The sequence below is a fragment of the Dipodomys ordii genome, unplaced genomic scaffold, assembly GCF_000151885.1.
Source record: "Dipodomys ordii isolate 6190 unplaced genomic scaffold, Dord_2.0 Scaffold179, whole genome shotgun sequence".
NCBI lineage: Eukaryota > Metazoa > Chordata > Mammalia > Rodentia > Heteromyidae > Dipodomys > Dipodomys ordii.
Genome location: NW_012267395.1, coordinates 110,926 through 122,047, shown reverse-complemented (window position 1 = coordinate 122,047; position 11,122 = coordinate 110,926). Strand labels below are relative to the sequence as shown.

The 11,122-nt window shown below is 67.9% G+C and overlaps 1 protein-coding gene across 1 annotated transcript in view; it reads right to left on the bottom strand.

Annotated features, from left to right (window-relative positions):
- Positions 1–3,346: 3,346 nt before the first annotated feature.
- The window catches only part of Rhpn1 (rhophilin, Rho GTPase binding protein 1), a 19,074-nt gene continuing 11,298 nt past the window's right edge, over positions 3,347–11,122 (bottom strand). The window contains exons 5-19 of the mRNA XM_013033828.1: positions 9,178–9,357; positions 9,025–9,125; positions 8,330–8,458; positions 8,135–8,210; positions 7,747–7,824; positions 7,436–7,560; positions 7,193–7,359; positions 6,910–7,103; positions 6,415–6,571; positions 6,236–6,343; positions 5,510–5,704; positions 5,051–5,127; positions 4,752–4,898; positions 4,511–4,672; positions 3,347–4,177 (exon numbers count right to left, since the gene is read on the bottom strand). Coding sequence (XP_012889282.1) covers positions 3,998–4,177; positions 4,511–4,672; positions 4,752–4,898; positions 5,051–5,127; positions 5,510–5,704; positions 6,236–6,343; positions 6,415–6,571; positions 6,910–7,103; positions 7,193–7,359; positions 7,436–7,560; positions 7,747–7,824; positions 8,135–8,210; positions 8,330–8,458; positions 9,025–9,125; positions 9,178–9,357 — 2,076 coding nt within the window. The 3' untranslated portion in view covers positions 3,347–3,997. The remainder of the gene's footprint in view (positions 4,178–4,510; positions 4,673–4,751; positions 4,899–5,050; positions 5,128–5,509; positions 5,705–6,235; positions 6,344–6,414; positions 6,572–6,909; positions 7,104–7,192; positions 7,360–7,435; positions 7,561–7,746; positions 7,825–8,134; positions 8,211–8,329; positions 8,459–9,024; positions 9,126–9,177; positions 9,358–11,122) is intronic.

The window sequence follows — 11,122 nt, the reverse complement described above, 5'->3', positions numbered from 1 at the left end:
CTGGGCTTCGCAGCAGGGAGCTGCTGGCCCCGGGCTCCCGGAGCTGTACCCTAGGCTGGAGGCCGGGCAGGTGTCTCTCAGCAGTAAGCACCGCGGTGTAATGAATGGTGGGCGGGAGGGGGCAGGGGTGGTGGTATTTAACAGCCAATATCGGATTGTACGGCTCAGCCTGGAACCCGTGCATTATGAAGGCTAATGGATTTTTGAGGCCAGATTGATTTTTCATTAATTTGGTAAAAATCTTTTTCCTCTCCCCCATAATTCTGTCTTAAAACGCTCCCCCTGACAGCTCGATAAGTCACTCCCGCCTTAATGCACGTCTGGCTCACCGTCTCGGCCTCCCTGCCAATCACCTCCCAGGTAAATACTGCATTATGCATGGTGTGGGGCCGGGTCACCCCAGGGTGGACGCCCAGCACGTCCTCCTGGCCCGGGCTGCCTCAGCCCTCTCCCCAGCCCCAGGGCCCAGGCTCCCAGGATAGCGGTGCAACGTGGCGAGGGGGGGACCAGGCAGAAGCCTCTCTCCTCAGGGCAGGGAGCCAACCTTGAGTGACACCTGTCAGGCCTCTTGTCTGGCCTCCCACCCAAGGGCTGCCCCTGCCCCTCACCCGGCCTAGCCAGGGGCTGCTCACTCCGGCCAGGCCTGCCCAGCCCCTAGCTCTCAGCAGCGCCTGGCCTGCCCGGGCCTGGCACAGCTGCCTCCTCACCGTCCAGCTCTGCCTCCTCCTCTACTCTTTCCAGACTGTCTTCTGTCCCCAGGTTGCCCCCCTCCCCTCCAGCCCCAGGGCTTCAGGTGACCCCAGCCTGCTCCCAGCCACGGAGGCACCCAGAAGTCCCGGCCGACCCCTCGGCCCATGCCAGTCCTCGGACGGCAGGGTCCAGTGGGCCTACTCCCTCCCGACCCGCCTTCTTCCAGGACCAGCTAGGCGGTGGAGGTGGTGAGGGGGAGCCCTGGGGATGGGGTGACAGAGGAAAGGGGGAGGGGACAGAGGGGGAGGGTCTGGGGACAGGGGAGGAGGAGAGGGAGCCACTAGAAGAGGGAGCAGTGTAGGGGCAGTGGGGGAGGGCCAGAGGGGTGGAGGCGCCTGCCAGGGCATGGAGTGGCCCCAGAGAACTTTCCCCACCCCAGACTGAGCCCTGCGCGGGCCGACCAGGGTCCTCCCCTCTCCAAGTTGGGCTGGGGACCCTTCCCGAGCCAGCCAGCCCCCCTGCAGCCCCCCCCAGGCCTGCCGCTCCCCACCTCCCCGCGACCCCCTCCGCGGGGTGGGCCCAGCATGGGCGCCACCCGCTCAAGGAGCCCAGTGCCCAGCGTCCCCCCCCCCTGCTCGCTCAAGCCCAATCAGAGCTCGGGGAGCCCCTCACACACCCCCTCTCAGCCCCTCATCCTGTCCCTCTCCCGGCAACACCCAGGCTCCCCACTTAACCCAGCAGCTCCCCAACAGCGGGCCCTGCCCCCAGGCCCCCCACCAGGACAGATGGAGAAGCTGAGATGCCCTCCCCTCTCCCCATGACCTCCCACCCCAGGAGGGAGACCTGTCCCTCCACCCCTCACCCCATCCCTTGCCCCTGCCCGTCCCTCCTCAGTGGGAGCTCATTCCCATGAGTCTCTGGGCGCCATCGCCCTCAGGTAGACCCCAAACCCCCACCCCTCCCCGCCCCTCCTTCCCGCTCCCTCTCCCCACATTAATCTCTGCACCGCTTGCTGCTGACCCAAGCAAAATGGAGTTTTGCCTTTTCCCCTCTCGGCAGTTTTCTGTTGGCAAAGCAGAAAGCATCTCAGCAACGCACCTCGGCGCGCTGCCCGGCGCTCGGAAAACAAAGTGCTGCGTGGGCTCACACCTGAGAGGTGAGCCGGGCTCCCCGCCCCGCCCCGCCCGCCCCCAGCCCCGCGCTGCCCCTCCCGCTGGCCGGCCAGCCAGCCGGTCTTCCCACCTCAACTCCGCACGTGTGCACACACACAGCCTGCGTCCTCCACAGCAGGCATTGGTGAACGCGTGTCCCAGGCCCCCGCCCCCCTCCCCCGGCCCTGTGAGAGCCACAGCCACCCAGCTGGCCCAGAACGTGAGGGTAGAGCCGGGTTAGGGGCATGAAGCAGCAAGGCCTGCCTGGCCCACTCCGGAAGATCTAGAAGATGCCAGCAGGATGACCAGGAATGGGGGTGCATTCAGGTGGAGGGGACAGAGCCAGAGGGGTGCAGCCCTGCTCACGCGGGATGCTGAGCTGGCCACAGTGGATCCCGGAAGCTGCCGCCCACCTGGCACGGCCCTCCCAGGCACGCTCTCCTGGCAGCTGGGCCCCCTGCCCTGTGCAGGGGGAGGCTCTGGGGCAGGGAGGGTAGGCAGGTTCACGGAGGACCTCGAGCACCCCGGAGGCTGCAGACTGCCAGGTGGGGCGCGCCTGACGGGACCTGAGGCCTCGGGGCCCAGGTCCTCGGGGCTCCAGCCCTGGTCCTCAGCCATCGGGAGGTGCTGGGCACCGGGCAGGGGCCCCTTCTCTGCCCCAGGTGCAGCAAGGAGGTCAGTGCTCCCCCAGTCCAGGACCTCTACAACCCCCGGCACAGACCCAGGCGGGCCCCACATGCCACCCAGCCCTGTGGATGGGACACACCCAGAGCCCCCACCCCAGCACCCAGGGGCCATGGGGCCCAGCCGGTCCACACACTGCGTGCAACCTGCCCACCCCACTGGGGGCACCACAGAGCCCCGGGAACAGGGAGGGCGCCCCTGTGGGCAGGTGGCAGCTTCTGCCGGTCCCTTGGTGGGGGAGGGGCTGCCGTCTTCCCGACAGGAGCCCCCACCCTGTCGCCCCTAATTACCATGTAATGGCCTCTCTGATGCACAGTTTTATTAATCAAATTAACCAGCGCGTGTGGAGGAGATCTTTGCAACCTTGGGACATTCTGCTGAGTCGGGGATTCTCCCTGGGGGGCAGTGGGGATGGGGGCGGGCCCGGATGCCCCTCCCCCTCCCCTTCTGTGCCTGGGTCTTCCTGACGCACATGCCTGCCCTGCCCCGCACACCCCACCCAGAGACACGCAGGGGACCCGACTCCAGCGCTGACATGAGCACAGGGTGGGCATGAGCCCGGGACCATCAAAGAAAGCTGGGGTACAGGGAGGACAGCTCCCCCAGGGGACCCTCAGAAGGACTGAACGCAGGGCAAGGGTCTCCAACCACAAGGGGTCTGTGCTGCTTCCCAGCCGGGCTTCTGCAGCCTGAGGGCTGGTGGGTGGACAGCAGCTGCCCTCTGGTGGCCACAGGAACCAAGCCAGCCTCTCGTTCTCTTTCCCTTTGTAATGGGGAGGATTGAACCCAGGACCAGACAAGTACTCTATGGTTGGGCTACATTTCCAGCTCTTCATCGCCGCAGGGAGCAGCCTCTGTCTCCTTGGGCGGCCAGGCCCGGCACCGGGGCCCGAGGCAGCAATCCTGCCTCCAGGAGCGGTCCGTGCTCTCAGCAGGGCTGCAGCCCCTGGCGGGAAGGGCAGGGGGGCTGCGGGAAGCCGGCAGCCTCTGGGGTGGACTGCAGGGCGTTGAGAGCCGGGATCAAGGAGCAGGGGAAAGGCTGGGCCTGGGGGGTAGAGGGACACCCAGCAGAACTGCACCAGGCAAAACCTGGCCCATAAAGGGCTGAGAGCTGAGAGCCACTGCCTAGAGGGGCTGGACCTCCAGGCCACAGCCAAGATGGCAGCAGGGTGGGGGCCCAGGGAGGTGGGCCTGGGGTCAGCAGGGTCTGCCACAGGGGCAGCATCAGCCTACGTGGAACAGTGTCAAGGAGAGCCAGGGAGCCTGGGGTCACTGCCACCCTCCTCAGGGGCATGGTGAGTTCCGGTGAGCTCCTGTGTGCTCGGTGAGCTCTGGTGTGCCCAGAGCTCCTCCTCTGAGCGTCTTTAGCGGGCGGGGCGGACACTACCTGACCTTCCCAGCACGAGGGACAGACAGAAGGAGGGAGTCAGGGGGTCGCTGGGCCGGCCTGGACCGGTATGCCGGGACCCAGCTCAGGGGCAGGTGCGGTGGTCCTCGCAGGGGCGGGCCGGGCCAAGGCTGCCCGTCTTGCCCAGCTTGGCCTTGCGGCTCCAGCCGAGGAGAGGCCGGGGACCGGCGCCGGTGTGAGCAGCCACTGAGGTCTCGGGGCCACCCTCTCTCTGGGTCCTCAGAAGAGCTGGCCAGCGCTCCCCCTGCAGGCAGGCCACAGAGTTGCAGCCAGGTACCACTTCCTGGCCCACACGTGGCCATCTGGGAGGAGGTGGAAGAGCTGGCGGCAGAGGGGGATGTTGGCGGCCATGCTGCTCACCCCCTCCCCATGAGGGGGCCTCTGGGGTGAGCCTGGCCTGGAAGCTGCCAATGCAGGGACACACAGTCCCGACGACTTCCTGAGAGCCGGTGGTGGCCACTGTCTGGAAGGCCAACTCCCCCCCCCCCTTCTGCTTCCCAAGGCCTTGGGCACCCAGGGGGAGCTCAGGGCCAGGACCGGAGGCTGGGAGTTACCTCCCCGGGCCCCCAGGACTCACCCCACTGCGTGATTCAGGGCTGGGCAGCAGTGACACCACCTGCAGGCTCACCCCCGCCTCGCCCCCGCCCTGCAGCTGTGCCACCACCTCCGAGTGTTTCCACCACTTGCACGGCTGTCCGTTCACAGACACGATGTAGTCCCCCTGCTTCAGGCCGGCCGCCTGCGGGGACGCGGACAGTGAGGTGGAACAGCCTGTGGCCGGGTGCGGAGGTTCCCCCCAGAGGCCAGGGCCGCCTTACCGCAGCCTGGCCGCCAGGAGTGACGGCAGCGATGAGCACGGGCGAGTCTCCCCGGAGTGTGAAGCCGAAGCCGCGCTCCCCACGGGCCAGGTGGACAGGCCCCGCCAGCCGCCACCGGTTCCTGACTGAGAACACCGACAAAGGCCCCTGGGAAAGGCAAGGGTTTGAGGCTGGGCCCGGGGGCTTCAGTCCCTGGCCATTGGCCCCGCCTCAGTAGAAGGAGGGCAAATCCCGCCCCCCCTCTCCCCCCCCCTACTGGGCTTGGCTCCCATCAGAGGCAGGGCGGGAGGCGCGCTCACCACACGGTGGAAGATGTCTGCTGCCTTCCTCTGGGGCAGACTAGGCATCCTCACCTCAGGCTTCTGGTGGGTCTTAGCTAGCCGGACAGGAGAAAAGGAGGAATCGCTCAAGCTGCGGTTCAAGAGACCCCCGCAGGAGTGTTGACCCCGCCCGCAGGTGCATGCTGGCCCTTGCAGGAGCCGCCCGGCCCAGGACCCCAGCTGGAGAGGCAGAGCCGCCCTGGGCACCTCCACACTGGCCTCCGTCGCCCCAGGAGCTCCCAAGGTCTTCCCACAAGTCCCCAGGACAGGAGTCAGTGAAGGAGGCGGGGCAGCGAGTGGCCAGGCTCTGCTTCTGGCTCAGCCGTCCGTAGCTCTGCCTCTTCCAGGCTGCTGCCGTCCGCAGGACGGGCCTTGGCGACAGCCGTGGCTGAGTCTGTCACCCTGCTGCCACCCCATCCCCCCGGCTCGGCTGCTTACGTTGGATTTCAGGGGCTTCCTCAGCCTCGAAGAAGTCGTCCTCACGCTCCAGCTCCGAGTACCTGGCCAGCGAGCGCCTCAGGGCCCAGGCCACGGCGGCCTGCAGCAGGTCCACCTTGCGAGGGACGGGACACAGCGCGTGCAGCCGCAGGGCCTCCTCCTGGCCCAGGATGGCACGCTTCAGGTGGGCCTTGGCTGCACAGGCATGGGGCGGTCACGTGTGGCACCTGGCCTAGCCAGCCCTGCCGGAGTGGGGAATGGCCGCGGGGAAGGATGGGGGTCGCCTGGGGTGGGGGGGGGCTCTTCCAGGAACAGACACAGGGGCCAGGGAAGAGCTGTCCCCCAGCCCCCCCGCCTGCCCCCAGTGTACCTCAGCTGCTCCCAGCTTCCCACTTGTCCCAGCACCCCCCCGCCCCCGCCTGCCCCCAGCGCCCCCCTCCCCCCAGCGCCCCCCCCGCCTGCTCCCAGCATCCCCCCGCCTGCCCCCAGTGTCCCTGCCTGCCGCCAGTGCCTCCCTTGCCCCTGACTGCCCCCAGCGCCCCTCTGCCCCCACCTGCCCCCAGCGCCCCCCGCCTGCCCCCAGCGCTCCCCTGCCCCCACCTGCCCCCAGCGCCCCTCTGCCCCCGGCACTCTCAGGCTCCCGCTCAGGCAGAATCCCCCACGCGGGAACGCCCAGTGCCCAGGGGCAGGCGCCGGCAGTGGCTGGCCCAGCCCAGCACGCCTCACCCAGCTTCCTGCGCTCCTCGGGATGCTGGGGCAGCATGGGGTCTCGAGACTCCCAGGGGGCTGGGGGCTGGAAGACCTGCTCGTACTCAGGGAGCTCCCCTGCAGCTGCTGGGGATCAAAGGCCATGAGCCTGGAGCGCAGGCCTCCCCAGCCACACAGGCAGACGGGAGGGGACTCACGGGAGCTGCCGCCGAGGGCCGCGGCCGCGTGGTAGTGGGCCAGGGCCTGGAAGTGCTCAGCCTTGACGTACACCAGGGTGGTCCAGGAGGCAGGCACGTAGTCTCGGACGGGAGGCTGCGCCATGGCCCCGTACACCAGCCTGTACCCCGCAGCCACCTGCCGGGGCATTGGGTACACTGGGACCGGGCTCTGCCCTGGGGCACAGGACGGAGGGCCTGGCCCCAGGCACACAGCTGCGGCTCCTGCAGCTTTAGGCTGAGCCCACTGCCACAGACCTCGACTAGCTGCTCTGGGGCGTCAGGACCCCAGCTCCAGCTGACCCTACCCCTGGTCCACACCCAGGGTCTCGTGAACAGGAAGAGCTGGGGGTGGACACAGAGTGCAGAGGGCGGGCCCAGCTCCTCTGCCTCCCTGGCTCCCCCGAGTCCCGGGAGCTCTGTTCCCTTGAGGCCCGGTCCCCACTCGCGGTCCTGAGCAGGGCTTCTAGCCCTTACCTGGGCAGCCTCCTGAGCCAGGCGCAGCTGGGCCCGGCCGTCCCGTGGAGCCGTGGGGCCTGGCAAAGAGAGGCCCTGGAAGACGCACTCCTGGGCCTGGGCAGCCATCAGCTGCTCCAGCGTGGAGAGGGAGGGGGCGCTCATGTCTGGGCTGGGCGCATGGGAGAAGTTCTCCCTCAGGAGTCGGAAGGCCCCTGGGGATGGGTGGGTGCTGTCACCAGCAGAGCCTCTCGGGGGGCCAGGGCTGCCCTCTGATCCCCACCCGCCCCGGCTCTGCCCTCACCAGCAGCCTTCTGGAAGGCCTCCATGGCAGACTTGGCGCCCTCTGTGCAGGAGCGGTCCTGGCGCGCCCCGATCTGCGTGTGGAGGGCGCCGATGTTGAACAGCACGCTGCCTTTCTCAAAGGCCAGGGCCCGCTGCTGGGCCGGAACCCCTGTGAGGGAATCATACCTGTGGGGCGGGTCAGGCTGGCACCATACCTGTGGACAGGGCCTCCCCTCCCGGGCAGCCAGGCCACCAGCCCTACCAGTGGAAGAGCAGCCCCAGGCCCCTCGTGGGGCTGAAGAAGCGTGCGTCTAGGAAGCAGAGCTGGTTGTAGTAGGCAGCCAGCAGCTCCAGGCCCGCCTCATCCGGGCGGGGGCTCCGTGTGGCCTGCACAGAGTGCTTATGAGCCCGGCCCTCCCTGCACACGTGCAGGCGGGGGGGGGGGGGGGGGGGGGGGGGGGGGGGGGGGGGGGGTGGCGAGCAGGCGGGCGGGTGGGTGGGTAGGCCCGCCTCCCAGATGCCTCCTAGGCTTCCCCCTTTGTCTGGGGTCAGGGGAGGGAGAGGCCCACTCACCTGCCGCAGGTCCTCCAGCTCCCTGATCTCGGCCTCATAGGAGGAGCCATCCTCTCCAAAGTGCTGGGAAATCAGCTCCTGACAGAAGGACAGGTGCTGGCAGCCTGCCCCAGGAGGGAAGGCCCAGGCCCTCAACAGGCCAGCTGCTCTTGAGGGACCAAGGACCTGGGGCCCCTGAGTGTAAGATCTGGAAAAGGGCTTTGGGCCTGGTGTATGGAGGACCCTGGGGGCAGCTGCCCAGACAGGACGCGGAGTCCCTGGTCAGCGGCTCCAGCCCTGGGCAATCCTAGGGCATTCTGGCCCCCACCTAGCAGGGTCGGGCAGCCCCCAGGATCCCCTGGGCCCGGAGCAGGCCAAGTGCCTCGGGGGCTCACAGGCCAGCACTCACCTTCAAGGGTGTGGCCCAGTCCAGTTCCTTGGTCTCCTTCAGGCCCAGGGGGATCATGGGCACAGTGACCCCTTCACTAGAAGCACAAGCGTCAGCTTCAGACCTGCTGCTTCTGGGGCCCTGGGCCCCACCTCCCCTGCGCCCAGCTGTATTTCCCCACGTGAGCCCACGTGCAGACCACCAGGGATCCCGTACCCCTCGGGCTGGTCCACATCAGTGCTGCTGCCCAGCCCCGCCAGCTCCTCCTTCAGCAGTTGCAGGTTGGAGTTGACATAGCTCAGCTCCAGGGCCACCGTCTCTCTGACCTGATTGTTGCTGGTGGCTCTAGGGAGGCCAGGGGAGGTCAGCACCCCGGCTTCCGGGGAAGTGCAGGATCCCAGGCCTGCAGCTGCCGCCTGTCGCGCCTGGCTCCAGTCCACCCAGAAGGGCCCACCACGCCAGGGTTCCTCTCCCTCTCCAACCCCTCCTCTGCCGTGCCCCTTGGGTGTTACACACGTGGGGAGCCCCCCCGGCGCCCCCCAGGCAGCTCCCGGACCATGGGGGAGCCAGACCCACCCTGCACCTGCACTGGGGGTCTGAGGAGGCCAGGCTGGGAGTGTGGGGCCCGCAGCCCGCCCCTGGCAGGGGCTACAAGGCTGCAGGAGGGCTGGAGCCCATGACATGTGGTCCGTGTGGATCAGCTGAGGTCCCCAGCCCGGGGCCGCCTGCTCACTTGCCTATGTGGCCGCTTCTGAGCCAGCGTGGGGCCGGCAGGGCCCCAGACTGGGAGAGGGTGTGACTGGCTGACAGGCCTGGGTGGGAACTTATGTCATGGCCACCTGCTGACAGGTCCCGCATCCCGCCCCTCCCCCACCCCGTGGGCCGCCAGCCTCCGCCAGGCTGGCCCTCACCTGTAGAGGTTCTCTGCGCCAGCACGCATGCGCAGCTCCTTGCTGATCTGCTGGTGGAGCCGGGCCCGGTGGCTCTGCTCTGGGGCATCGCAGCCCTGTGGGACAGCGCGCAGTCACCACCCCTCCAGGGCTCTGCTGGAGGACCCTGCTCACCCTTGGGGAGCGAGACTGCACGGTGGGCTCCAGCCTGCGCTGGCTGGCTGGGGACACAAGGGACAGCTCCGTGTACCCCTCCCAGCTCTGTCCTGCCAGCTGACCGGCTGCATGCCAGAGGCCCGCTTTAGTCTGGACAGGGGCCTGGCCATCTCCCAAGGAGAGGGCAGCAGCTGGAGACTGCCCACAGGAGGGCACCTGGGCTGGAGCCCAAAAGTGGGAGGCTACCAAGTGGTCCGTAGGTGACAGGGAGAGTGATCCGCCACCCACAGATGGGCTGGGGTAGGTGGGGAGAACGTGGCGGGCCTGCCCCACAGCACCTGGCGCTGCTTTCCATGCCTGAGCCTAGGCCGCTGCCCCCAGGCCCGCCTGTGTAGGGGTGGAAGCTGAGGCCTGGGGTCTTCCTTCCAGGGCTGAGGCTAGGCCGCCAGAGGTTCCCACCGACGGGCGGCAGCAGGTTCTGAGGCTCGGGTGAGTGCCAGTCCATGGCCTTGGCTCTCATCAGCTCCACACTCTGCCCCTGCAGGCCCCAGCCCCAGCCCCATGGAGCTCCCTCAGGAGGCTAAGCCAGCCTCCTGACCCAGCCCAGCTGGCCCTACGGGACCGGGTGGACTCTGGAAGCCAGAGACTCACGCCCAGTTTCCACACCGGATGGACGACGTGCCCAGTAGAGAGGGCACAGATGCCGGTGACTGGTTCCCTCCTGGTGCTATTTCCCCAACTCTGGAAACAAAAGCCACCCAGCCCCTCCCTTGTGCCATGACCCCACTGGGAGGCCTCAGACGCCCCCTGCGAGAGCCTGGAGGCCTACAAGGACCCTGGGCAGAGTCTGGCCTTGGCTCCTTGGAAGGGGTGGGGAGCAGAGAGGCAAACCCCTCCCCAGTGCAAAGACCCTGGTGCAGGCCCTGCCAGTGCGCTGTGCCCAGGACTAGCAAGAAGAGGTGATGGCTACCCCTGCGCAGGCCTGGCCGTCTGAAAACAAGCCCTGCACTCTCCTTCAGTCCCCCAGCCAGACTAGCCCTCCATGCCGAGAGGCAGCCACTTCCCAGCACTAGGCCCGGGTGCCCTCCCTGCCAGGGTCTACCCATCGGATGGAGCAGTGCTTTGCTCTCCTGAGCATGGAGGAGGCTGACTTGGCTCTGCCCTCCAGTGTGGGAACAGGGCCCCATGGGCAGCCCACGCGAAGGGTCTCTTGGGACCTGGCATCTGTAGAACACACATGCACACGCATGTGCTTGCGCACACACACACAGCGTGGACCAGCATGACGTGTCCGCCCCCACGGGCAGGGCAGGCGTGCTCACCACCTGTCTCCTCTTTGATGTCTACTTGGACACCTGGGCGCTGGCCCTGTCCCACCACACTCTAACCCTAACCTAACTGCGGGCACGCCTGGGAATCTGAGTTCGCAACAAGTACCCACAGAGTGCTGAGGCACCCACCCAGCAGGGGCGCCTCCAGCTGCCCTCTGCATGCTGAGACCAGGGGAGGGCACAGCCCCTCCCTACCCCCACTCCCGCTGGCCACTGGCTTAGGGCCCACTCTGGTAGGGTGGGGACACAAGGTTGTTCTGGGCAGATACTCAGCTCCCCCAGTGCCGGGTTATCCAAGGATGGGGTGTGCACACGGCGAAAGTCCAGAAAAGCCACTGAACCCCCCTCCCCATTTTGGGGTAGCAGCCAGAAGAGGGCTGAGACAGCGCCGCCGGCCACAGGCCAGAGCCGGACATGTGTCCACGGAGCCACCCGCACATCTTGTCTGCCCAACCTCCCAAACGTTCCTTCTACCCACGGCCACCCGCGCGGCCTGCGGGCGTGCCCACCCTGAGTGGGTTCACGGAGGGCAAAAGCCACAGCACCTGTCCCGGGGCGGGGAGGGCGCCCGGGGCTGCGGACCGGCTGGATGGAATCAGCGGACGGTGTGTGGCCTGACGCCGCCGGCAGCG